This window comes from Balaenoptera ricei, chromosome 3 (assembly GCF_028023285.1).
Source record: "Balaenoptera ricei isolate mBalRic1 chromosome 3, mBalRic1.hap2, whole genome shotgun sequence".
NCBI lineage: Eukaryota > Metazoa > Chordata > Mammalia > Artiodactyla > Balaenopteridae > Balaenoptera > Balaenoptera ricei.
Window position 1 is genome coordinate 27,336,661 of NC_082641.1, and position 27,051 is coordinate 27,363,711.

At 47.0% G+C, this 27,051-nt stretch overlaps 1 protein-coding gene across 1 annotated transcript in view; it reads right to left on the minus strand.

Annotated features, from left to right (window-relative positions):
- Positions 1–2,394: 2,394 nt before the first annotated feature.
- MTMR12 (myotubularin related protein 12) overlaps positions 2,395–27,051 on the minus strand; it is a 67,103-nt gene continuing 42,446 nt past the window's right edge. Inside the window, exons 8-16 of the mRNA XM_059916176.1 lie at positions 25,127–25,202; positions 18,103–18,209; positions 17,312–17,436; positions 15,771–15,849; positions 13,880–13,950; positions 11,476–11,648; positions 9,185–9,352; positions 8,148–8,309; positions 2,395–5,224 (exon numbers count right to left, since the gene is read on the minus strand). Coding sequence (XP_059772159.1) covers positions 4,655–5,224; positions 8,148–8,309; positions 9,185–9,352; positions 11,476–11,648; positions 13,880–13,950; positions 15,771–15,849; positions 17,312–17,436; positions 18,103–18,209; positions 25,127–25,202 — 1,531 coding nt within the window. The 3' untranslated portion in view covers positions 2,395–4,654. The remainder of the gene's footprint in view (positions 5,225–8,147; positions 8,310–9,184; positions 9,353–11,475; positions 11,649–13,879; positions 13,951–15,770; positions 15,850–17,311; positions 17,437–18,102; positions 18,210–25,126; positions 25,203–27,051) is intronic.

The window sequence follows — 27,051 nt, forward strand, 5'->3', positions numbered from 1 at the left end:
CTGTTTAGAATTAATTCTTGAAGGGTTTATTTTAAAATGTTTCCAACATTTTATTGTAAAAACTTCCAAACATAGCAAACTTTAAGGAATTTTGTGGCTACTCATACTCCCACACACCCAGCTCGAGATCACATCACTGACACTTTGCTAATACTTGCTTTATCACATATTCAGCCATGTCCATCCCTCTACCCAACCATTAATCCCTCTTACTGTTGGTGCCATTCAAAGTAAAATGCAGACAAGAGAGCATTTCCCCCTAAATAATTTGGTGGCAGTATCAACTAGAGTTCAATATTTGCCTAGTTTTCTTTTAATGTACAATTTAAATACAGTGAAACACAGCTTAAATGTACTTTCACTGAGTTTTGGCACACACCTGTACAAGCCAAACACTGATCAAGATGTAGAATGCTACCATCATTCCAGAACAAGCCCTCGGGCCCCCTTCCCAGCCCAGCACTGTCCCCATACCTCTACCCTCAGCCCAGACAAGCTACTGCTTTTCATCCTAGGTAGTTTGGCTTGGGCTGTGTCCAACTCTCCCTGAGGCACCGCAGAGCATTCCAGACCGAGGTCCTCAGGTCAGTCTGAGGGATGAAATGCGGCCCCTCTGCACTCCTTCCCAGCCCAGGAATGGCACGCGCTGTGCCCTTTCAGCGCTGGCGATAAGCAAGCCCTGCATTCGCCTGGCCCCGAACATCTGTGAAGATGATCATTTGAAAAATGACTGGGACTGAAAACAAGAAAGCCACACGGCCTTCCATAAAACTAATATGCAAATCTAAATTAAAAAAACAAAAACTGGACTGGCTAGCAAAACTGGATTCTCCTAAAAGAAAGCCAAAAGCTTACTGTGTATATTTCCATATGGTTATACACTTCATATCCTTAAATTGCTAAAGGCATAGGGTGTAATAGGAGGATTAAAAACAAAAGAATTTAAAAGAACCTGGGCCTGAACCACAAAACAGACCAAGATGTCTGTGTTTTTAAAGACACAGAACCATCACTCGAACAAATTACTTTCCTGTTCAATATACAAATGACATTTCACCAGTTATTTTGTATGACCGGTGGCCAGCTCGGTTGTCAGCATTCTCCTGTGCAAGCCCGTGGACGATCCCTGGTTACACCGGAGCCCACGGCACACACAGGGTCTGGCGTCTCCCATCCCCATCTAATATTTTTAAGGGCGAGAGAGAGTGTGTGTATTTGGGGGAGGTTGCTGGAAGGGTCTACGTGGAAGGCCGTGTCACTACAGGCCCTGTCCCTGCAGTGGTCCTACCCCAGGGCGGGCTTCACCGATGCTCTAGAGCCCAGGGGGGCACAAGCGCAGCTGAGGAGCCTCTCCTCCTGCTGAGCAATGTTGACCACAACCATCAGCGGGGTTGGGAAAACAGGCTGGAGTGCAGGCTCCCTCCGTCCCTCGACTCACCTTCCAGGACAGGAGGTGACACGAAGGCGCACGAGCCAGGAGTCTGTTCTCAACAGGAGCCACCTCTCCCCACAGTCCTGTTTCACGCTGGATGGAAAATGCCCCACTCTTCCCCTCCCCTCCCCTCCGGTCCCTCCACCACCCTCACCTGGAAACCTAGGAACGAGCAAAACCTGGAGACAGAGACAGCCGAGTCATCCCAAGTCCAAGAGCTGGTTAACAAACGTGGACAACAGGACTGGAGTCGCCTAGCCTGTAGGGCCAGAACTACTAAATACTTGGGAGTTTAATACAAGTGTCAAAGAACTGACACATCTGAAGGGAATGTGGCAGCAGTGAGGGCTTATGAAGTTCCAGGGATGGCTCAGAGCCGGCTCTGTGACAGAGGAGGTTGGGCCTGGCCGACAGCAGAGGAGGGGCAAGCAGAGCAGGGGTACGGAGAGGGAGAGGGCCACGGGCAGGAAAGGGCAGAGGAGGGAACTTCTCAACCACCACAAGTCATAGGTCTCAATCTAGTAAACGCTAAACTGGCGAATGAGGAAAAAAATCCTACTTGTACACACCATCCCACCCAGGCCAGCGTGCTTATCCTCTCTGGGAGGAAAAGCGAAGCCTCCTCTCTTTCGTGGTTTAACTGAACTCAGATCCATTCCAGCGACAAAATAACAGAATTATCATTTTACGTATCCCCACAAAAGCAAAGAGGCAGTGATATTTAATTTCAGGGATTAAAAAAACCTTTTCCCTTTACTTACCCTGTAGGGCTCCTACCCTATTTCATTTTTCGTCACAGTATTTTATCTCCTCCTGAAATTTCAAATCTTTATTTGGTTATTGGTTTCCCACCCACCAACCAACCAATCGACCACCCACAAACACACACACACTGACTAAATGAAAGTAATTATTCCATGTTATATCAACCACACCAAATACAGTATTGTAAATTGTGCTTTAATTTCTGCAATCGGATATGCTGCAGTGAAATACAAGTATAAACGCTCATTGTACATCCAGAAAATAAAAAGCACATTTATACAGATTTAGCCCAACAGCTTATTCCCTTTTTTAAAAAAAGTTTTGAATGTTATTAAAGCTAATTTATCTTCAGTGTAAAAACTTGGAGGTATAAACAAACTCAAGATATTATATACAGGAAGTTAATGTACATTTCCAAACGTGCACAGCGCAGCATTTCAGACAAAGTAACTGGTCTCATTTCAGCTTTTACTGTTAAGCATAATCCACATCTCAATCTTGAATAAAAATGTCACAATATATAAACCCACTGAGGATCCTGTACACAAATACAACTTTATAGAAATCTGATTTCAAATATAAATACATAAACTGTCATGACCTTACATGTTACAACAGCTTACTTTTCTATCGTAATTTTATAAAAAAAAAAAAAAATCATAGAAAAATATTTCAATGCACATTCAACCACTGTGACAGGGGCCGTGACCGTGTGCCTTTAAACCATACTTTATGGAGTGAAAAGCATCACACCAGGCATTTTTGGAATGAAAATTACTAAGATCTTAAGACTGAAGAGGCTACTGTATAAATATTCCCATTATAATACGGTAACAAAACTAGTTAGCTCCGTAGTGTACCTGGGAGGCAGTGGGGCAGGGAAGGGAGGTTAGTGCTAGTTTAAGAAGGCCCACAGAACGTACAAGAAGGTAGCCAACGAACTAGGGTCATTTTAAAATCCCCACTGCAAGCCCAACACTGACCTTACTAGTGAGACTCTTAAGGCAACCAGGACTGGGCATGTGTTTGGCCCCAGATGCATGAATCCTCCCCTCCCCTCAATCTCCACTGTCTTAACACACCAACATGGCGTGGGGAGGACCGCAAAGCAATTTCTTGTGTGTACAAAAGACGATCCAGTGCAAACCGAGAAACTCCTCTTTGTCAATAGTTTCAAAATTTCTTATTGCCCTTGAGCAACTGAAAGTTTTTCTCAACAGGCAATATTCAAATTGGGATCTACACTGGAGAACGAATGGATATAAAAGGCAAACTTTCGATAGGAAACATTCTAATGCGAGATAATTTCTTTCCCCTTCCTTTTGTGGAATTGAACAGGGTTCCATGGAGAATGAAAAAACTGGTCCTTACAAAGTGTACTTTCCTGCATTTAAAAAATATATATCATTTAGACAGCAGATCCAGGAAGGTTACCAGGCATAGTCAAGTTTCTTCTATGGCTTTTTAAATCGCTGAGGTACTATGTGATCACCATCACTCCTGATATTTCTGCTTGACCGCTTCCCTATGAAAGCTACGTTCAACAGTGATCCTACTCATCAGTCTATAAGGTAATAGAATCTGGGGAAACCGTCTTGAGGACGGCGGGCACAGACGCTTGAAGCCCCGGCGTGCTATTAGGAAAAGGCAGAGCAACTGCTTTCAAACACTGCGCGCCTCCAGAAAAATGGAAGCCCCTCTGGGCAAACCAAAGGGAGTCCCCCAGTTTGACCAACAGGTTTAGCAGCAAGATCCTGGGACGACGTGCACCAAGGTGGGGAGCGTGCAGGGGCAGTGGCGAGTGGGTACAGAGCAGGCAGGGGACCCGGAGTTGCCGGCCCACGAGCCAGTCCCCTGTCCCACATAAAGTGACACAGCCTGAGGATGCTGGGAAATGTCAGGATGGTGACACACGTGGCAAGAGGACGCAGAAAGGAACGATGCTAAGGTTTGGAAATGAAGGCCATACATCTAAATACCTCTATTTGAATCTCTCAACTCGCCACACACAAATCAGGTAAAGCTGGACTTGTTCCAAACCGAGAGGGGCTAGAGAGACACTTACTACTCCCGACGACTGGATAAATCACGTTGACACAGCAAAGATCTGAAGACAGTATGGAGTCCAAGCACATCTTACCAAGGCCCTTTCTAAGTAGTAAACCAGCTACCGCAGGGTCTGTATGATACTAATGCAGAAGACACTGGCCACAGTTGTACTATGGGTCAAGCAGTAACTCCTTTCCACTAATAATACTAGAGCTATGGTTTTAATTGCATAGTCTTTCAGAACCATGGGCGGGGGGGGGGGGGAAATGAGAGCCAGCTCTTTTCCTGAAGGCCCAGGCTTCCTCCCAGCAGTCAGCTTCAGCGTGACGGCCCGATGCAGACAGCGGACGTGTCTGGTTCCTGCCTCAGCCTGTGACGCTCCTCTCTCACCGCCACTGAGCAGACCAGTCACACATCCCCCAGATCCACAAACTCATCTTCTCGCTTGGCCAGGTCTTCTTCATCTCCCAGAGCTTTCCACCCGCTGGTGGGCAGGACTGGCTTGGAGGAATGGCGCTGCAGCAGCGCAAAAGGGAACAAGGAGGACAGGCGGGCCGAGGTCCTCAGCAGCGAGGCGGCCTCTGCCTGGAGGGCCTCCTGGCTGTGGTGTCTCTCCTCGATTTTCTCCTGTAGGCGCTGGACTTCCTCCATCATCTCCAAGAGTTTGCTCAGGGTGGCCACTCTGCCACCCCCCAGGATTTGGGCCTCCGGAATCCACCGCAAGTAGCGCTGGGCCCACACTTTGATCTCTGGGCCCTCGATGTGAGGCAGCAGTAGCCCGTGGTAGTTCGGGGGCTTGCTGCGCCAGCTGTCGTAGAACTCTCGGAAGTTGTCCTGCAGCTCCTCAGAGGAATTAATCAGTTTGCTAATTCTCTTGCCCAGAATGTTTTTAATTAAATGATCTGTTTCTTCCCTGAAAAATCCTCTTTTGGGAGATGATTTAGATTGGGTGAGTGGCAAAGAAAGTTGTCGTTGATGCTTTGAGAGAAAACACAGATAAAAATCTCTGATTAGCCGGACAGCACAGTGACAGCTGTTCCCATCAAGGCAGAATCCTGCTTTAACAGAAGTCATGAGATATAAGAACTGCCCCGTGAACATAAGTTCGCTGCAACGCTATCACATGCAGAGAGAAAGCAGCGGCGGGCGGGTAGGGGATTCCTGTTTATGCCACAATGCGCGTGTCAGATGCACACTGCGGGTATAAACAAATGGGTGAAACCAGGTGCGGGGCGTTAAGTACTTGTGAAGGACAAGCTTAAGTTAAGATAGGCTGATGATGATTTAGGGGAGTTTGGGGATGAGGCCTATTCATTTTTGAAAGGAGCAAAATGTTTCTTCTTTGAGAAATTTAGGGTGTTCGCTTCCACAATATTCAGAACACCTGTGAGGAAGCGGTGCCGACAACCTGAAGAGCCTGTCACTCCAATGAAATAATTTGTAGGCTTAACTTGTAGGCTATTGGGCATCCAGCGGGAGGTCAAGCCTAAGTCAAAGAGATTCTGGACAAAGAGACAGACGGGAGCAAAAGGAACTTGAGGACTGGCTAAGCGGGCTGGATGTTCTTGTCTGAGGAGCTGCACGGAGGAGAAAATGTGAGAGCGTTTACACTTTCGTCCTCCTCGGTAATTCTACCTGCAGCCAAAGCAAGGTGCTGTGTTTGGGGGTGCACTGTGAGAGGGTTGTGAAGATGGTAAAGACGGTTACAAGGGATCCCTGGTGCCCAAAGGAGAAGGTAAAAATCTGAGGAGAAGCTGTTTCTCTCCAACTCTTTTGCTCCTGAGGTATCCATTTGAAATCAGAATAGATAAAAGTTTTATTCTGGGGCTAGCCTCCTAACTCTCTAACACGTTCCTGCCAGGGGTTCTTCCTTATAAAAAATATTTCCTTATTATGGAATGTAGAACAACAATAAAAATACAAAGTAGAAAGCAAAACCATTCACAATACCCCAAGTCAGAGATGGCCAGGATTTCTGACTTTCCATCTGGGGGCAGGAGAGCCGAAGGCCAGGAGTCGGGGGCCGGCCCCTTCCCCCCAGTGATCCAGGTGAGTCAGGGATCAGGGGAAGCAGGTGGAACCTAACAGCCACGGAGTGTTCACTGCCTGCCGGGTTCTGTGCTCAGCGCTTAACGTGCAACCACTTACCCAGTTCTCAAAGTCACTATTACTGCCCCATCTTACAGATGAGAAAACTAAGGCACAGAGGTTAAGTAACTGCAAAGGCCCCAGCTACCAAGTGCCAGACCTGGTTTCACAACCACAGTCTGGCTCCAGAGCCTGGACTCTTAACAGAGCTCTCCTTGTCTTGCAAGCCCCTCTCTCAAGCCCTAAGTGAACAGAGCATTCCAGACGGGCCGGGTGTGAGCAGCACTGTGCCCCCGGAGCCTGGTCAAGGTCTAGGGCTGAGGCTGGGACCCCACACCTGAGTGGACCCCATGGTCTCGAGTGGTAATTCCCAGGGCAGTGCGTCGTGCTGGTCGGCCACAGCTCTTTGGTCTCTACAGAACTACTCCAAGGCCACCTGCCCACTCAACAACAGGCCCCGAGCCTGACGCCCAGATGCCTCACCAAACGGCTTCACAGGTCCTCGGTGGCCCAGCGCCAGCTCTGCATTAGCTAGCACAAGCTGAGAGGCCCCAACCCTGCAGCTTAAGCCTCTCCCACTGGCCAGCTCCTGGAACCTAGGCCCTCTGCTCCCATCTACAAGGAGAAGGGACACTTAGCACAACGGGGCCTGGGCAGAGAAATGGACTCTAGTCTTACCGGGTGGAGCTTTTAGTTCCTCCCTTCCGCCTCTGAGGGCCCCTGCCCCTCCGGCCTTGGGCAGCCCTACAGTCCTGACCGGGCGGGAAGTGTGCGTGCAGCCACCAGGGGGCGCAGCACGCTGACAAAAGCTGACCTCCGGCCAAGCTGTTCTGGAGCGCAGGGCAGCTCTGGCCCAACAGACAGGAAAGAGGTTGAGCCAGGAGGGCAAACGCCCAGCCTGGGCCTGAGGACCCTTGAAGGGCGAAGCATCAGCTCTAAGTTACCCAGCAGCCGCGCCTTCCGCGAGTGCTGCCTTCGGCTCACCTGGGCCCCCAAGCCCCTTTAGAATGCAGCCACCTCCCACAGCAGGACGGGCGGGGCGCCCAGGAGCCCCGTGGGATGGTGGGATCAGAAGGATGGCGGCGGAGAAGGCAGTGACGCGCACCGACTTGTGACTGACCACCACTGACCACCCCGCTCTCCCTTTCATGGGGTCGAGGGCTGGCAGGGGCTCCAGGTCAGGAGACTGAACGGGAAATGCCATGTAAATCACGCATCACCCGGGGAACGTCGGGGTTAATAACTAGTGAGGTCAGGAACAAATATCTGAAGGGAGGCCCAAATAATTTGATGCCTGCCGTTTTCAGCCCAGGTCTGCAAACAACAGACCGCGGGCCCAAGCTGGCCTGGTGCCTGCTTTTGTAAATACTGGAACACAGCCAGGCCTGTCTGCTTACAGGGCGTCTGTGGCTGTTTTTGAGCTCCAACAGCATGCGGGGAGTTGTGCCAGAGACTTTGTGGCCCCTGACAGAACACGTTAGTCGCAAACACCATTGTTAGCGTGAAGAGAGGCCTGGCTATTGAAGATGTGAACCGGTACAGACGGCGTAGAGCCCACACCGTGATGGGCGTCCCCAACCGCACGCGGGCAGGGGCGAGACGCTCGATTCCACGCACAGCCCCGGCGACACTCAGCCAATGGCCACGTCTCACCAGGACAGACGCTGGCCTGCTGAAGGCAAAGGATTCTCAGGGGCCCTGACAATCTGCCCGTCACGATCTCGACTCTGCAGACTGTGTCCGTGTAACTCTCATCCTTACAGGCACGGGGATCTCTGGCAGACGAAGGGGGTTAGACATGTGCACGTCTTACTTTGAAATGCGTTCCTTTCCGCTGGCCTTTGTCCAGTTTTGGCTTTTCCACGTAAAGAGGGTTTTTGAGCAACGTCTGGGCTTTGGGTTCAAACTGCACAGACCAATCCCACACGGTGAGCAGATTCAAAGGCTTGCTTTGCGCACCCTGGCTTTCCCTGCCCTGCCAAAACAAGCACAGGTCACAGCGCTTCCAGCGGGGCTGAGGAAAGCAAACACAGTGCTGGGAGATGGGCCCCAGGAAGGCGCGCCCCGCCTGCCCTGAGACCCAGCCTTCCAGTGGTTGCTCACTGCACTAACGGCTTTGCGTGGGGAGGGGCAGGGCGCGCTGCTTCCAGCGGCCGCATGCCATCCGCGGTCTCCCAGGACAACACCCTTGTGAGGTCACTCCTATTTTTCCAATTCACCTTTGGGGAAACTGAGGCTCAGAAAATGGAAGTGACCGCCTGAGGTCACGAAGCTGGTGAGCAGAGAGGCTGTGTGAGGGGAGCCCGGGGTTCTGTTTCCCACTCCCTGTGGGATATGGTAAAATCCCACTGGAGGGCCAGCTCCAGCAAATCCCGAGGCCCCCAGAGGGCTGGTCAGAGCACCGATGGCGCAGACTTAAGGCCCTGGGAGCGCGGCCTCAAGGGAGACTAAAGACGTTTAAGACGGAAAGTGAAAGCCTAGCTTCCCGGCTCCGCCACCGCTCTCTTCAGAGTCACTCCAGGCAGCGGGCAGATGGAAGAGAAGGCGTCTGACCTGCTCACGAAGACAACTTTTAATCTGCTTCGTTCCTGGCTCTGACACTTGCTCCCGGCTCCAATACTTACCGTGTGACCCGGGGCGAGTTACTCAGTGTCTCAGCTCCTCAGGGATAATAATAATTCAGACCCACAGGGGGCTTGAGGACTAAATAGCAATACCCGGAAAGCACTCAGAACAGGGCCCAGCATGTAATCAGTGTTACAAAATCACCATTTTTATCATCAATCTTCTTGCATCCTACTTGTGAGACATGGCTTCTTCCATACACAGGGTCCTAAGAGGGACACTTACCATGTTTGTATCTTTTTGATGAGGCGAATTGAAGAAGAAGGTACTAAAGATAGGTATGTACAGGCTATCTGACAAAACGGTCAGGTACGTCTCCGTGAACTCAAACGCTGGGGGATGCTGGTGCACCAGCTGCCAGACACAGTCTAAGAAGAGCAGGAACACGGGGACCTACGTGAAAACGAGATACACGTGACTGAGGGGCACCAGCGGTCCTGGGTCCGGCGCAGCCACCTCGACAACTGGGGAATAACCTCTTCCGGGCACTATATTCTCTGGGAAACACATTCCAGGCGATTCACATTCTCAACTCCATCCCATTCCCAGCGATAAATATGGTCAACTGAAACCACACACCCGTGGATTAACATCAGGACTTGGCAGGACCTCTCTGCGTGAAAGACATTCCTGAGATGATGTAAAAATCTCCTTGTCAATCAGCACTGACAGATGAGCACTTGCAACTGATCCTGGTAACAGGGAACACTAGCTCTGAACCTCAACAAATGAAATGCTGTTCCCCACAAAAGAATTCCACTCTTCTCATTAGTAGCACTGTATTACAAAGAATTACTACTCAATTACTTCAAATTTTGTGGATACTCCCTTCTCCACCCCCCTGACAATGAGGGCCCAGAAGAGAAAGAGGGTGGGAGAGAAGGCAGAAGCAGCAAAAATGAGTTTCTAACATTTTTCACAAATGCACTTTTTTTAACCGATGGCCTCTTTTATTAGCTTCAGAGGCAAGCCCTTTAATAGTAGAGATGAGAGTTTTTGAGGGTGCCTTGTCAACCCCAAGTGCTCCTCCTCCAGTCACCAGTGACCCTGTCAGGTGGACAAGACAGGCCACGTCACGGTCTCTCCCTTCCCGAGCTTGGCCAAGGTCTCACACACAGCTTCTGAGAGGCGGGAGCTGGGAAGCCAGCTCTTGAATCAAAGTCCAGTGCTGCGTCAATTACATCACAAAGTAGACCACCCAGTTTTCTATCAAAACTCCAGTATGTCAGTGTTGAGATGAAAAGAAAGGTCTAAATGGGCAACTTTATTTCACACCTCATTTTATGTTCAAGAGCATATTTAAATAGAGCGTAAAATGTTTGGACCTCATTGTACAGTCAGGGAAATGGGCTCACAAAGTACGGGTGACTCCTCCCCGCACTGGGTAAACAGACCTGATCTGCTCTCGGGCTCTTGCCCCACTAGACACGGTGCCTGTCAGTCCCCCTTTTCTCAAGATACACAAACTATATGAGATATACAAAAACACAACCTTCCCCACACAGTATCAGCTATTTCTGCCCGTCATGTTATTTGAGTCCCATTAACCTTTCAAATTAGTATCTCAGAAATGCAAGGTCCCTTTTAAGACTGAAAGATGGTGATGTCCATTCAGCCCAACGGGACACGGATGAGTACAGAACAGGCCTGAAAGAAACTGCAGGCCTAGTGAGAGGGGGCTGGGTCTCCCAGGACACACCAAGCCCTTACGGGCAAGAGCCACATCTCTGTTTCCACGGCCGCCGTGTCAAGCTGTCCAGCACCGCAGACAGACGTGCTTATTATCTGGGGTAAGAAAAACCACCAGTCGCCCTGCTAGCATACGTTAGCTCTGCAGGTGATCTGATTAAAGTTCACCTGTTTTCATTTTTCCTTCCACAGTCGTTAATAATGCAGCCAAAGGAGTTTGCACCGCTGTAACCTAGACAAGTACACCCCAATCTGGGGGGCTCATTTTCACTAACTGAACTGTAACGCTAACTCTCCAGGGCTTGAATTCGGAGGCCCAGACCTGCAGCTACCATGGCGAAGGCCCTGGTACTGGATAGCATTCACATAACCCTGTGCTTTATTTTGAAAGGGTTTATTGCAAGGAAAATTTACTTTGTGTTATTATGTATTTTCTGTCGGAAACTTGTACCCTAAATGTTCATTTTTTTGGCAAAGACTAAATTATCAGAAACTGTGGGAGTCTCTCTCACTGAGTTCATTTTTATTTTTTACAAATCAGTATTACTTCCACCATGAAATATAATAGCCCCCTGGGGTAAACAATTTAGAAGAGAAGACTCTGAACACACTTGTTAATAAACACCCCTTTCCCCTGGGAAGAGTTTCAATAGTGTTTCAAGCATTGAAAGGCATCCAGCAGTGCACTGACCTCAGCCTTCTCGACAAGCCCCTAAAAGGCGTGCCCTTTGCAGGCAGGAGCCCTCGGTCAGTCGGAAGACAGATTAATGAAGAGACGGGGCTCCGCTTCCCCATGGCTGCCGGGCCTGTGATGGGGGGACACTCACCTCCTCCTTGTCACTCTGACGTAGATGGTTGCAGCGGTCCAGGAAGCAGTGCCCGCCCACGATCCACTCCTTCTGGACAAGGCTCTGGAAGCCGAACCTGGTTCGACAGTGGGGGTCCATCATCACTTGCACCAGAGAGGAAACGAGGCAGCAGAGGTCGGAGGCGTTCTCCTCTGGGGTGGGGGGGTGCCCAGCAGCAGCGCGGAGAGGAAGGAGGGAACCGAGTGTTAAAGAGCCGCAGAGGGCTCGCACAGGCACAGGGGACACAGGGGCCGCAACACCAGCGCCCGCCACCCCCAGTCAAGCTCTAATTCTCGAACGGCCAGGGCCAGTGGGGGGAAAAAGGTAATGTTCTCAGACTGAGAGACAAATAGCTTCTAGCCTGGCTGGCACCGGTTCCAGCACACACTGGCACTAAAGACGGATGTGTTACTGGTGAATAAATGCAGCATGGCAAACCCACTGTCAGAATGCGGGGTCCAAATGTGCTACACGATGAGGGCACCATCATATACATCATGGCACTTGCTGGGCTCCACAGGCCAAGTTCAAAACCCTTCCAGCTGGTGTGTCAGGGTCTCCATCACTGAACTCATTGTTCCAAGGCAAAACTGCTTCTCAGCCGCCTTTCCTCCACTACCTCTGCTTCGGAGAAAGGGTAGCGTTCCTGGATTGCACCAAAATGCTCTGATTCTCAGCTCTACGGCTCTTTCCATTTCTGTCTGGGAGCACAGAGGGGCCTGCTTCTTTCTGCCTAGCCTAGAGGAAAAACTCTCCACGGTAAGTATAAGCCATGTGCCCACCCCTGGAGTGCACGGTACAAAACCCACACGATGAAAATTCTGCTCACATCCTCGTTCATCATAAATGACTCGTAGCAAATAAAAACATACATCTACATCCGTGCACTTGTCTTAGAGTTTTAAGGTCCTAAAAGTCAAGGTCTACATCCCTGTGGTTTCTACTTTACACAAAGAAGTGCAACTCAAGGTGCTATTTTAAAATGTCCACGAGGACAATGGTGCTGGTAGTAGTGGGTTTAGAGAAACTTCAGAACGAATTCTAAGTAGGGAGGTGTTTGCACTGTTAAACTCTCCTCCTGACCCCAGGGTCATGAAGCACTACAGAGCCACACTTACACTGTGCTCCTATTTCTCCTCCAGGAAACAAGCCTGAACTATGGGAACACATGGGTTCAGAAGAAACAGATTTTTCTATTTGTCTTTCTTGTGCTACCACCTTTCAAAACAAGTTTCATTTTTTAAGAGCATCTTCCTTCTTGCGTATGAAGGGTGTTAACAGTACACATGCGAGTCCTAGGAAGAGCAGCTAGAGAATGAGATTTCAGAGGAGGTACAACTCAGCAGTCCTTCGGGGAGTGAGGGAGGGTTCAGCCTCACCCGCTAAAGATTCCCATTTCATTTTACGCAACTCTGGGATTGGTGCAGTCTGGCCCTGGGTACTTGCACCTCTCAGCCCCCCAATCTTTATCCCTCCTTTTCACCAGTTACTCAGTACTCTGTTCTGCCATTGTTAATTAGATCTTTTTCAATAACACCCTTAGGCCTGCTCTCTCAAACTCAGTAAGTTGTAAACTTCTAGAAGGCAGAGGCATAGAGCTCTGTACATGGGAGGTGCTCAGCGCGTGCATTAAAATTTAAGTCAGAGGGTACAGAAGTCACAGGTGGACACATTTCCAGTCTGCTCACAGAAGCTAAATTCTAGCAGTCATGGAAAGTGTCAGAAAAATGATAAAAGCCTGAGGGTATGAAAACATGAGACAGTCTACTTAATGTAAAGCATGGGGCTATAAGAAACTTTAAATATTCAAAACAGCAGATAATATTTTAGCTCAGATCTAACCAATTCCACCAACAATCTTTGTTGTATGAGGTTTACACTTCTTTTACACATTCTGGGTGTGTATATCCTGTCCACATGTACAGGAAGTTAAGTCCACGGAAGAAAAGGGAATCATGGTCCACAAAGTTTCTGTGGCAACTGCACGAAATTGCCAGACACAAAGATGTAAAAATAACAATTAAACCATCCATGGGTCTCTTCATACAAAAAAGGTCATCCAAAGATTTTAACTTTAACTGAGTTAATATAAAACAAAACCTCAAAATATGAGGAAATGTGAGCTTTGGTAAAGATACCAAACAATTCCTTCTTGGGCTGCGAATAGGTCTGCCGAGTTCCAAGTGAAAGAATTTATTTTTAAACTATAACAATGAAATCCAAAGCAGAGCATTCCAAGGTCAGGGTAAAAAGAATGGGAAGGATTTCTACACTAGCTCGCTCCTTCTACAAGACAATTCCACTTACATAAATCTCTATATACAGAAACAGAATCCCAAGTAAAGGAAAAAGGAAACCACCCTTTGTGCTTTAAATATATTACCTAAAAGAAGAACGTTCATGTTTTGGGCTTCTAGACATTCTATAATCTCTATTGCTTTTTTCAGGCAGCGTCTACATAGGAGAGAGGCAAGAAAAACAGATATTAGTTCTTGAGCTTGGTATCATGAACAATAAGAAATTTACAGGCAGTCTGACTTGATCATCAGTTTTCTATCTCATTTACTGTTTCATGCTAAAGATCTCCAAAAAGAAAGAAATTATCGCTCATGCTATTCAGATACTGCAAGACACTCATCTGCTTATTAGAAACTTAAAATTTTCAGAAGGGATTTCCAAAATTGATGTAAAAATGTTGCTACGTGATTCCTGAACTAGAAATACTTACTGCAAATTCGTATCTGAGTGTGTTGGTGAGTCCCAGTAAGACCCAGAAACGCCCACATCTGGAGGCGGTGCTGCAGGTCCATTTTGTTAACTCAAGGTCATGGGCTAAATGTGTTGGTGCGGCTGGAAAGGCCCAGTGTGCCCTGAAACCCCTTTGTCTCCCTCGACGCACTGTTCCCGCTGTCGGCAGCTCTGCCTTCTGCACGGATAACCCTGCAGCAGTGGCGCCTCCCTGGGCTCCTCACCCGGTCAGGGACACTCACCTTCTCCACCCACCCCATGGAAGGGAAGGTCCTTTTATTTTATAACATTCATCACAATGCTTGCAATTATGTATTCAAATTAAGGGACGTGCAGTAGGCTCCTCAAAACCAATTTGTTAAAAAGTTTTTGGAGGCCTGAGGCTCCTTTGCACAAACTCCCAGGCAGATGTGAGAGAGAATGCCGAGCGAGGTGGCAGGGAGGAGTCTTCTCTTTCCTCAGATGTGTCCTGGGGTCGGAGCTGTTCTCTCCCCTGCTCTCACCCCGTCATCATTTCTGTTTTGCGCCTCCCTTTGCCCTCTCCTCTACTTAAGGGCAACAGACAGAAGCTATTCAAAATATGAAGTAGGAAAGGGAATAAAATTCTGCTCTCTAGAAATCTCTACTTGACTCCAAAATGAAAAATAACTAATTGGCATTAATGATAGTTAAAAAAAAATTTTTAATAGGTAAGAGACATATAAGATACAGAATTCTTCTAAAAAGGTATTCAGTAAAAACTTAGCATCCGGGAATTCCCTGGAGGTCTAGTGGTTAGGACTCCGCACTTTCACTGTGAGGGTGCGGGTTACATCCCTGGTCACGGCCAAAAACAAAAACAAAGACAAACCCAGAAAACTCAGCACCCCTCCCCTTCTCAAGCCCCAGATTCCTCCCTGGGGGTGAGTGCTGCTGCTCAATTAGAATGCTGGGTTGCCACGCCCCCTTTTTTGTAGCCTTCCCATCCCTAGTCTAGAGTCTAGGGAGCAGATCTCTGTGCGGGCAGGTAGCATGCCTGTAAATTCTTATCAGATGTGCACAGAAATAATAAATAATGAATGTAAAATCCAGCTGAGCCCTGAACAGAATATGTGATCTAAGAATATTTAACCGTGAAATAGAAAACAGCTAAATTATTTGTCAGGCTGCTTTACTACTTTTTTTAAATTTTTGGCTGCGTTGGGTCTTCGTTGCTGCGCGTGGGCTTTCTCCAATTGCGGCGAGCGGGGGCTACTCTTCGTTGTGGTGCGCGGGCTTCTCATTGCAGTGGCTTCTCTTGTTGCAGAGCACGGGCTCTAGGCGCGCGGGCTTCAGTAGTTGTGGCTCGTGGGCTCTAGAGTGCAGGCTCAGTAGTTGTGGCACACGGGCTTAGTTGCTCCGCGGCATGTGGGATCTTCTCGAACCCGTGTCCCCCTGCATTGGCAGGTGGATGGATTCTTAACCACTGCGCCACCAGGGAAGTCCTGCTTTACTACTTTGGCTTAGAGAACTGTGTAATTCATGAGCAAAACAACGCCTTGAAATACCTGATTATGTCAAGCCAGCTGCTACTTTCCAGCAGGGAAAACCATTTTATATCTGTGTCCCAAAATTCGGTACTATTATCTGAAAAAAGGAAAAAGAGTAAAGAAGTCAGGTATTGTTTGCTGACGCGCCTGCTGTAAAACCTGTGCTGTTCAGAGGCGCTGCCCCAGACTAGGCTGCGAATCCAGCATTTCAAACCTTCAGCTGAAATTGTTTTTGAATTGTAAACCCCTGGAAGGGTGTGGTAGTCAAAAACAGACTTTCGTTGCTCAAGTAAAAAGTGCCCCACAATCTGTATACTAAGCCACAGTCTACCCTGTAACTCAACAAGGAGAGTAACACGCTTTAGGCAGACAGAGTCGACATCCAGCCTGCTGCTCTTAGAAGACGAAGATGCAACAGGCCACGTCCTAATGCCAAGGAGGCCGAGGGAAGAGCTAGCTTCTGCTGGAATCCTAAACACACACATTTACCTTGCACGCCAGACACAATCCCCCCAACCCACCTTGATACAGAAGCCCTGCATTTTACAGAAGTCTACTGCATGTCAGAGTTGCAAACTCAAATCAATGAGAAGGCAGATAGCCCTGCAAGTACTAGATGGTGAAAACAGAAGTGGGGAATCACAGTCCTGGATCAACTAGTGCAATTCCTTACTTCTCCGCCAGATGCCTGCTTTCTATAAACCTATTTTATCACACATAGCACAGTGTGCTCTAATTAGAGGTACACACTTGTTTCCCTTGGTGTCATATTCATCTTTATCTCCAATGCCTAGCATAGTTAGTGTGTATAATGGAAATTCAACAAATGTTGACTGACTGAATGAATAAATCCTAAATCAGACCACTAGGCTAAACAGTCAAAGTTAGGAAAAGCTACCTATAAGTGTGACAAATCTCAGAGGGTAAACACTCATTCAAGAGTGAAGAGAATCAACAGGTGACTGACTTTGATGAAATCTGATTCAAGTTCTGAATTGTTCACACTGGGCAGCCTGGGCAGGGAAGTGGCGGTGGCTAGGATGGGCATATTTCATTTTCTACTTTGCACATTTCAGATTAACTGAATTTTTTTTACACTGTAAAAATATATATATATGCTCAATCAGAAAAAAATAAAATACAATATTTCCACTTGGTGGGGGAGGAGTCCATTGAATAAGCCACTAAGGAAGACAAACAGATGACTCACTTTACAAAATAGCCGGTGAATACAGGTACGGCACGGTTCTACAACTTTTAGGGGAGAAGCTCAACGCTCACCACCGGGGAAAGAAGAGACGAGGAGGGTGGCTCTGTGTTCACTGCCCTGAGAAGGGGCAGCGGGACAAGAGCCTGGAGCAAAATGGCGGCAGCAAGTGTATCGAGGGCAGCTGGCCCCGTGGTGACCGGCCCCTCCACTCCGCGACGCCAGCCCTCACGGCCGGGAACCTCTGTGTACAGCCGTGAGGAACCCAGGGAAATGGCACCGACTTTCACCTGATCCACGCGGCATGTCTTTCCCCATTTGACAAAAAGTTTTTGCTCGGCATTCTTCTCACCTATCAGGAACAGCTGTTTAAATTTAGAGTAGGCCGTCTGGATTTCCTGCAGGGATAGGAAGTTGCTTGACAGGTCTTCAGTTTTAACAATTTCATAGGGCGGCCTGTGGATGGTCTTATAAATTCTAGGTAACAAAAAGTAACAAGAGGTTAGAAGAGCAGGCATGAGTTAGAAATAGTTCATTCTCCTGAGCACTTCCTAGGCGCCCGGATCTGTGTGAAGAGCTCCCACTGAATCCTCCCCAACGAGGCAACTACTGCCGGGCTGCGGCCCCCAGCAGCAGAGGTGGGGATGCAGGAACAAGGGACAGGGCCACCCGGCCCAAGATTACGAAGTGTATCACCTGAAAGAGCCAGGATTTGAACCAAAGCAATTTAACTCCAAAGTCTACTCCTTTTCTGTTTTTTAATTCATCCAGTTCAGGGTTTTTTTTTTTTTTTTAAACTTTTTATTTTGAAAATTTTCAAACATGCAGAAAAGCAGAAAAGAATAACACAGTGACATATACCTTGACCTAGATTTGACAACTGTCAACATTACAGAAATCATGCCACTTCCCGCTAAATGCTTCAGCGTGCATCTCTAAAAACAATGCAGCTGAGGCGCTTCATGATTATGTTATACTGACTCCTTTCAAATTAAAGACGACCACTCTAAACTGTATCTCCAGCACTAAGTGCTTTATCAGCAGGTAAACTGAAATGGACCAACTACCAAGAACCGTTCCCTGGTTCTCGGAAAACAAAAACTGAGCTAACTAAACGATAACAAAATGTACAACGGTACTGACCCATCCAAGAAGTTCTTTTGGATTTGTAAAATGCCATCATCCTGTTCTTTGGGCAGTGCTGACATTTTCAAAAGGGCACATCCGCTGTGGCAGGACCAACACCATATCTGCAAAGGGAAATAAAGGTTTTCCAGACGTAACGTAAACCACCTAACAGAGGACAGGTAAGCTTAGCATTTGAATTCATACAGGGAAATGTACACCTTCAATATGAAATGGCTGAATATATTCAACTTTGTTATGCCAAGGAATAAATGTGTCATACTCATAATGAAAAAGGCTGATTTAGTCTTAAAGACAACAACAACAGAAACTCAGGTCTAGGTGGTCACACTCAGACTCGCTTATAGTCTAACATACACCTTTTTTTTTTTTTTTTAATAAATTTATTTATTTTATTTATTTGTTTTTGGCTGTGTTGGGTGTTCGTTGCTGCGCGCGGGCTTCCTCTAGTTGCGGAGAGCAGGGGCTACTCTTCGTTGCAGTGCGCGGGCTTCTCATTGCAGTGGCTTCTCTCGTTGTGGAGCACGGGCTGTAGGCGTGTGGGCTTCCGTAGTTGCGGCACATGGGCTCAGTAGTTGTGGCTCACGGGCTCTAGAGCGCAGGCTCAGTAGTTGTGGCGCACGGGCTTAGTTGCTCTGTGGCATGTGGGATCTTCCCAGGCCAGGGCTTGAACCCGTGTCCCCTGCATTGGCAGGCGGATTCTCAACCACTGCGCCACCAGGGAAGCCCCTAACATACACCTTTTGACTTGGCTTTAGTGCTGGGAACCTGGATGATGATGATAAAAACAACATCATCATCATTATTATTAGTATTAGGATTATTAGGATAGAGGCTATCACTGGAGTGCAGCTCATTATCTCAGGATTTTACATGAATTAAGTCATTTAATTCTCACAATCACACTCTGAGACAGGTATAAGTATTATCTCCAGTAACGACAAGAAACTGAGGCTTGGAGAGACCGAATAACTTCCCCAAGTTGCACAAACAGTGCAGCAGTGACTTCTCAAGGCCGTGCTTCACTTGGATGGCCAAAAGGGGGCAGCTCCCATCATTAGAGAAAGTCCACACTAGAAAGCATGGAAAGTTGGTTATTCAACATACATTGCTAAGAGACTTGTACATGCAAGGCACTGAATTAGGTTGTGAGAGGATGGAAAGAGGGCTAAGATACTTCGTCTACCTTCAAGGTGCGTATATCCTAAAAGGGGAAATAAATTTGCAAATATAATAGGAAGTAGAATGTGGTAAACCACAGGAGAAGGGAATTTCAATGAACAACAAAGGGAGGGCAACAGAGAAAGAAATCACATGAATGCCCGTAAGTGACAGATCCAAGTGTTTAGGCATTTTTCTGGATACAGTGGGAGTTTCATTTGTTTGCTCTACTGCATAGGAACACAAGGAGATTAGAACTGATTTGGGGGCAAAGAAATCTGCCAGGAGAGCCTGGAATGGAGAAGAGGCGAAGACTGGTTGGGGCCGGAGAGTACGGCTGTGGATTTTGTGCCCCATATAAAGGTCTGGTTAAGGGTTCAACAGTGGCTAAAGCCCAGCACTGCTCTGCTGACCAAGCCTTCGGGCCCTGGCTCAAAGGCAGACCAGGAGGATTTCAGCTGCCCAGAGAGGCCCCCTCTTGCCAGTCATCTGCACCGTACAGACCACACACTGGTGTGCCAGCAGCAGCCTGGGCTGGAGATCAGAGATCAGCAAACCCAGGCAATATTCTGCACTACGCTTAGAAAGTCAGAAAGAGGAACCGGTTTGGGGTTTCAGGGGAAGATGATGAATCAGTACTGGGTATGCTGGGTGTCTAGTGCCCACAGGACATCTGTGTGAAGATACTGAGGAGACACCCAAGATGAGGATTATGACTTAGGAGAGGAAGGCAGGACTGCAGCTCTGGACACAGGAGCTGCCTGCCAGCTTCAGTGGAAGAGACGTGAGCCCACCCCGGAGCGAGGCCAGAGGGATGCAGAACTGCTTCAGGAACTGCCCAAAAGAGTACCGACTCTGTAAGCTCCTAATGAGACGGAAGTGTTGGAACAGTGAGACAAGTCAACGGGCCCCTTGCTGCCCTCTTACTCCCTTTTCCAACATCATGCCCAGGCACTCCTGCCCCCTGGTGGGTGCAGCTCACTGGGGGGTGGGGAGGGACACTCTTAGCCATGACTCGTGACAGGTTCTAGGAAGTTAAGTGTTCTTAATCCTTTTTATCTCCTCTCCTGGGGCAGAAAGAATCTGCTCTTGGTGACATTCAACCACAGCTCATTTTCTATTTGGGGCTCAACTAAAACTGTCACCTCCCAGCTGACGCACAAAGGGACAATTCCCTTACATTCTCTGTTTGAAACAGTAAATAGAAAACAAGCAAAATTCGTGGTCAGAGAGAGACTTCTCACAGGAATTTAGCAAAAGACATATGTCTTCTCCTATTGTAATTTGTACAATTTCTGTCTGGGAAAGAGCCACAGGGTTCTTAGTAAGAATGACTTGACAGCAGACAAGAATCAGGGTGATAATCCTGTTTATTTTTTAAAAAAAAAGAAAAAGGGAAGGGGGAGATTATTCATTATTTGGTAGATCTTTTTTTTTTTTGGTCTTTTTAAAATTGAAGTTTAGCTGATGTAACATATTATATAAGTTACAGGTGTACGATATAGTGAGTCACAATTTTTAAAGCTTATACTCCATTTATAGTTACTATAAAATGTTGGCTATATTCCCCATGGTGTTCAATATATCCTTGTAGCTTATTTTATACCTAATAGCTTGTACATTATTTGGTACATCTTAAGGTGTCTCTCTTAATAGAGCCAAAGAGCTTTAGGGGAGCCTCTACCATTGGAGGCTACAAAGCAGCGTAAGAAAGAAGGAAAGGAACCACTAAGGAGGTAAGAGGACCAAGACAGCGTCGTGTTTCCAAAGCCAAGACAGGAATTTAAAAGGCAAAAAAGGAGGGGGGGGAGTGTGTGCACCCAGAACTACAGTGACTGACGGTGTGGAGAACGGGGGCCACCCAGGCTCAGTGACTCTGAGGGTCAACAGCAGAGCGGGGGGAGCAGAAGCCCTGCTGCAAGAGGAAAGGGGGTAGAGGCAAGTAGAGAAAATCAGTACAGCCCTGAAACACGTTTGGCCGTGCAGGCAAGGAGAACAAGCCCGTGCTCAACTGTTAAGGAAGGGCTTCTTCAGGTGAGGGAGACTTGAGCATGCCTTCAAGAGAGCAGAATCTCTGGAGATACACGCAGAAGGGCCAGAGCGACGGAAGACAAATCCAGGGCAGAGGAGATCAAGAGCCCAGGCAGAGGTCTGGGTCGGTGATGAAGGAGCACAGAGAGACCACAGGAGGAGGAGGAGGAGGAGGAGGAGGAGGAGGAGGAGGAGGAGGAGGAGGAGGAGGAAGAGGAGGAGGAGGGAGGTCTTGTCGCTCGCTCTCCAAGACCCCTCGGGACTAAGGGAAAGGTGGTCGATGACAGTAAGAGCTAAGGGTGGGATCGCCAACTTAAAGAGAATGAAAAAATGGCTACCCTGGCCCCAGGGAAGAATGACACAGGAACCAGGAGGAGTTCACTGACAGGCCGCTGAGCAGAACAGGGGCCCAAGTGAAGCAAGGTAACAGTTTTCACGTATCCCATTAAAACGCTCTGCTGTTCGGTCTGAACAATCCATAGCGATGTTCACTAGCCCCGCAGCAAAAAAATAAATACTCAGGACTGGAGTACAGCAGAGGGTCCAGGAGGCCACAGTCTCTAGAATGGCAGCAAGGGTCTGACTGAAATCACAAATGATGCAGGTCTTCCCCGAACAGGAGTTAAGTGGAGGCAGGAAAGACCAGACTAGATGAAAAGTCAGGGTGAAAAAGCAGAGATATGGAAATGTTCTCGGACTAGCAATAATGGCTGTACCACATTGTGAATATATTCACTGTCACCAGTGGTAAATTTTACGTGATGTGTATTAAGAGCTGTGCTCCCTGAGTGAATGTGTAAACTCCATTTTGTGTAATATTTTTCCACTGTCCATGCATCACAAGCTCCACTACGACTTTCAGGACACATAATTAAGGCTGATCTAATAAAATGAGAATGCCTTCCTACAGTTGCTATCAAAGTTCTGTTGCTGACTCCTCAGGACAGGTCTTCTCAGGACAGTTTCTACTTCTCAGCCCCAAGGCCTGGCTAGAACAGAGTAGTGAAATTTCATATAATGCTGGATGGAGAAGCAGCCTATTCCCAAGTGTGCAGACAATTCATCTTGGTTTCTTCCCACAGAGCATACCCCTTCTACTGGAGTCATTTATGAAAGGCTGACGGATGAAGACCCTCATTTTTATTCTTCTAAAACATTCTCAAAATGTTGTCTACAGATCCCGAGACCCTCCCTTACAGGTGGCCTGGGAATATTACTAAGATATAATTTGGCTTTATCACTGCGTTGACATTGGCACTGATAGTGTTACAACTGCTGGTGCCTTGGTACCAGCCAAGGTATTGCTACCAACAGCACTGGTCGCCACTGTATTCTTCACTGCCACAAACTTGAAGAAAAATAACTGTTTCACTTCAGAATGTCCATAATGAAGAACTAAACATTATGAATTATATTAATCTTGATCATTACGTTTAATATTTAATACTAATATTTTTTATATTCTGTGTGATGGAGTGGAAACAAAGCATGGAAGTGTTTGTCTCAGGGAAAAGCACCTATGAGACTGACTCGAGAGCTGAGCTAGCTGCTGTATTCTTGTAACTGAAAGAGTGAATGACAGACAAACTACGGGTGTTCAGACTTCGGTATCTGGCAGACATTCATTCTTTAGAAAAAAAAAACAAAAACCAAGAATGAAGTGAGACTATCCCCTTAAGGAAAACAACTGACAATTTGTTGCCAATGATAAAAGTTGAACTTTCAAGCAAAAATTAGAATTTTGTAAAACTAGTCTCTGCCTTTTTAGCTGGACAAATTCCCAAAATTTAAAGACTTTCCTGATGAGACAGGGATGATATTAACAAATGTGATTTTTATCTAAGAAAGCATGTCAATATTTGGATAATCTGGGACTTCCCTGGTGGCGCAGTGGTTAAGAATCTGCCTGCCAATGCAGGGGACATGGGTTGGAGCCCTGGTCCAGGAAGATCCCACATGCCGCTGAGCAACTAAGCCTGTGTGCCACAACTACTGAGCCTGTACTCTAGAGCCCGCGAGCCACAACTACTGAGCCCACGTGCCACAGCTACTGAAGCCCGTGTGCCTAGAGCCCGTGCTCCACAACAAGAGAAGCCACCGCAATGAGAAGCCTGCACACTGAAACAAAGAGTAGCCCTCGCTCGCCGCAACTAGAGAAAGCCCGTGCACAGCAACGAAGACCCAATGCAGCCAAAAATAAAAATAAATAAATAAATAAATTTATTAAAAAAAAAAATATTTGGATGACCTGTATAACCTAGTGAGCTAATTAATACCTTCTAAATGACCAATGTATTATGTTTTTAAATCAGGCATGTTTTAAGATCCATTCAAAGTACAAGACAGACCAATGGATTTTAATTTAGCAGTGAATGAAAAGTTCATTGACTATGTTTTCAGATTCCTTATTGCAATTAATCTTTATGAAACCACCACTTATCACTTTTTTGGAATACCGTCAAAGAACAATATTTTCATATTCTCTGAAAAGGCTATTAAATACTCCTCCCTTTCCCAGATACACATCTGTGTGAGGCTGGATTTTCTTCATGTACTTCAACCACACGCCAACATACCACAACAGACTGAAGGAAGTGAGAAGATGTGAGATGTAGCTGTCTTCTATTTTCAAAAAGGTAAAACAGTACTATTCTATTTTTTTGTTTTGGACAATATAGTTATTTTTCACAGAAATTTTTATGTTAACACGTAATGAGTTTTTTACTAAAATAAACATTAAGCAATTTTTCAGTTTTAATTTCTAATATGGCAAATATCAACAGATACAACCACATAAACAAAAACTCTTTGAGACCCTCAATGATTTTTAAGAGTGTAAAGGGTCCTGACACCAGAAAGTTTGAGAACCACTGCTCTAAATCAAAGGTGGCACACTGGTGGGACGTGAACCAACTCTGGCCCAAAGACATGCTTTTTTAAACATCTGAATCCGTTGTGAAGAGCTGCACACATTTAGAAATCAGGAAAACTCACATAGAAATCCATCTCTCTGATTTCTCCTGAGAAGTCTGGACATCTGGCAAGATCAGGGCCCGTATTCCCACATGGCACAAACGGGCTGGCAGAGAAGAGCAGCCAGCCCTTCATCCAGGAAGAGGGTCTCTGGTTCATCGCAAGAACCACACTCATTACCCACCTGGCCTGCATACACTTCTGGGCGTGTAACCCCTGCTTAGACATCTCACCTCCCATTACAGGAGTGACCTTTTTGGTGAACCAGCCATGTGCATAGCACAGCATTTGTCTGTAATTCTCATTCTGTACTCAATTCCCTGCAGGTTTGGCAACCCCCAACTGCCAATCAGAAACTGGAATAACTGCCAGAGTCTTGCTTTCTTTGATCAGTGACACACTAAATATGGCTCCCGTCCCAGTCTATTCTGTGAAAATTAAGTAAGCTCTCCATGTTGTCTCTGGGAGGAAACTCGGCCATGCCCATTCAAGATTAATGGTGTGGGCCAAAAGGAATCTTAAACTCTGCTACCCTTACAGGGGTCGGATCAGCCTCAAAACAATTTAGGTGTTAAATGAGGCTGTCTTTCAACACCAGACTGGCCTGTAATCCCCCAAAAGCTCTTTAAAGAAGTCTCTGCTAAGAACTCCAGTGCATCTGTGAAAACTTTAGAACTCTGACCCCAGGAGCCTCATTGTCAAAGAGGCTCCTCTAGGGAGTCCCTAAGATATTTTTAGATTGCTCTTGGACTGAGGACAAACTCTTTAATACCAAAGCCAAGGGCTTTAAGGAGGATAATCTGCCAGGATGGGCCAACGAGCAAGCCACGCATTTAGGGTTTCCAGATGCACTTACTGGTATGCCATGACCCTGGAAGCGCGGCACGTCCTCCTCAGGAAGAGGGGTGGGGACAACAAAGTATGCTGGCAACCTAGAAGAAAGAGATGTCATCGGTTTTAGTGCTGGAGTTAATTCATTAAATATGAAAGCTCAACGTCAATGAACACAGGAAGTTAAGCAGAGTGTCATGACATGGACCATATTTCCCTTTTTTTTTTTTTTAAATAAATTTATTTATTTATTTATTTATTTTTGGCTGTGTTGGGTCTCCATTGCTGCACGCGGGCCCTCCCCAGTTGTGGCGAGCAGGGGCTACTCTTCCTTGCGGTGCGCGGGCCTCTCATTGCGGTTGCTTCCCTCGCTGCAGAGCACGGGCTCTAGGCACGCGGGATTCAGTAGCTGTGGCACACAGGCTCAGCAGTTGTGGCTCACGGGCTGTAGAGCACAGGCTCAGTTGTTATGGCGCACGGGCCCAGTTGCTCCGCGGCATGTGGGATCCTTCCGGACCAGGGCTCAAACCCGTGTCCCCTGCATTGGCAGGAGGACTCCCAGCCACTGTGCCACCAGGGAAGCCCCATATTTCCCTCTTAAGAAGAACCAGTGCAGATGAACAGTCTCTGTCGAAATCAATCAGGAATCTGAATTCAAATCCTAGCTCTGCGTCTGATTCTGTGTAACCCTAGGTAAGTTACCCCACCTCTCTGGGTCTGTTTCCTCATGAATAAAATCACCATGGCAATGTACTCATCAAAATCCAGATTGCAGGAAACTATCAGACAAGTGGCCTGGTTTCTTCAAATAAATTGCAAGAAAAAGCTAATAGTGTGAGACTCTATAGATTAAGAAGTTTAAGAAACCTATCAATTTTCAAGATATTAATCTCATCGAATCTTTTTTTTTGGCTACGTTGGGTCTTCGTTGTTGCACGTGGGCTTTCTCTAGTTGCAGCAAGCGGGGGCTACTCTTCGTTGCAGTGGGCAGGCTTCTCATTGTGGTGGCTTCTCTTGTTGTGGAGCACAGGCTCTAGGTGCGCAGGCTTCAGTAGTTGCGGCACGTGGGCCCTAGAGTGCGCGGGCTTCGGTAGTTACAGCGCATGGGCTCAGTAGTTGCGGCTCGCGGGCTCTAGAGCACAGGCTCAGTAGTTGTGGTGCATGGGCTTAGCTGCTGCACGGCATGTGGGATCTTGCCAGACCAGGGACTGAACCCGTGTCCCCTGCATTGGCAGGTGGATTCTTAACCACTGAGCCATCAGGGAAGTCCCTCACTGAATCTTGATTAATGATAAAACAGATAAAAAGATGAAAAATAAATTGTTTTGAAAATTTATAAAACAATGGAGAAAATCTGAACACTTGACTGGGTACTGAATGATATTAAGGAATCAAATGTTAAATGTGAAAGGTGTGATAATGCTTTTATGATTATGTTTATAAAAAGAGTCCTTCATTCTTAGAGATGTAAAACTTAAATATTTATGAATGAAATGTGATGAGCTCTAGGATTTATTTCAAAATAGCTGGGCGGGATGGGGCGGGGGGAGGGTTGGAGTAGGTAGAGAGACTAGCACAGAGTAGGCACAGAGACTAGCCATGAGTTAATAACTGTTGAAGCTGGGTGACGGGTAAAAGGAATTCATCAAATTCTCTTTTCTTTTATACTGCTTGAAATTTTCCATTTAAAAAAAAAACCTTAAGGTAATTAAAAGGAACAAAGCTCCCATAATATTGTGATGTAAAACCAGGTTTGGGAACAACTGGTCAAGGCTAAGATACCTCAAACCATTAAAACATAGAAGGATTATTTGGCTTTAAACATAGAAGGATTATTTGGCTTTAGAGGCTCCGAAGCGCTTGGAATATTTTCTTTCACGTCCGCTTGAGCGGGTGGGCTTACTACCCCTTCCTCAGGTGCTGTCACTGAAGCAAAAACCTGTTCACAGG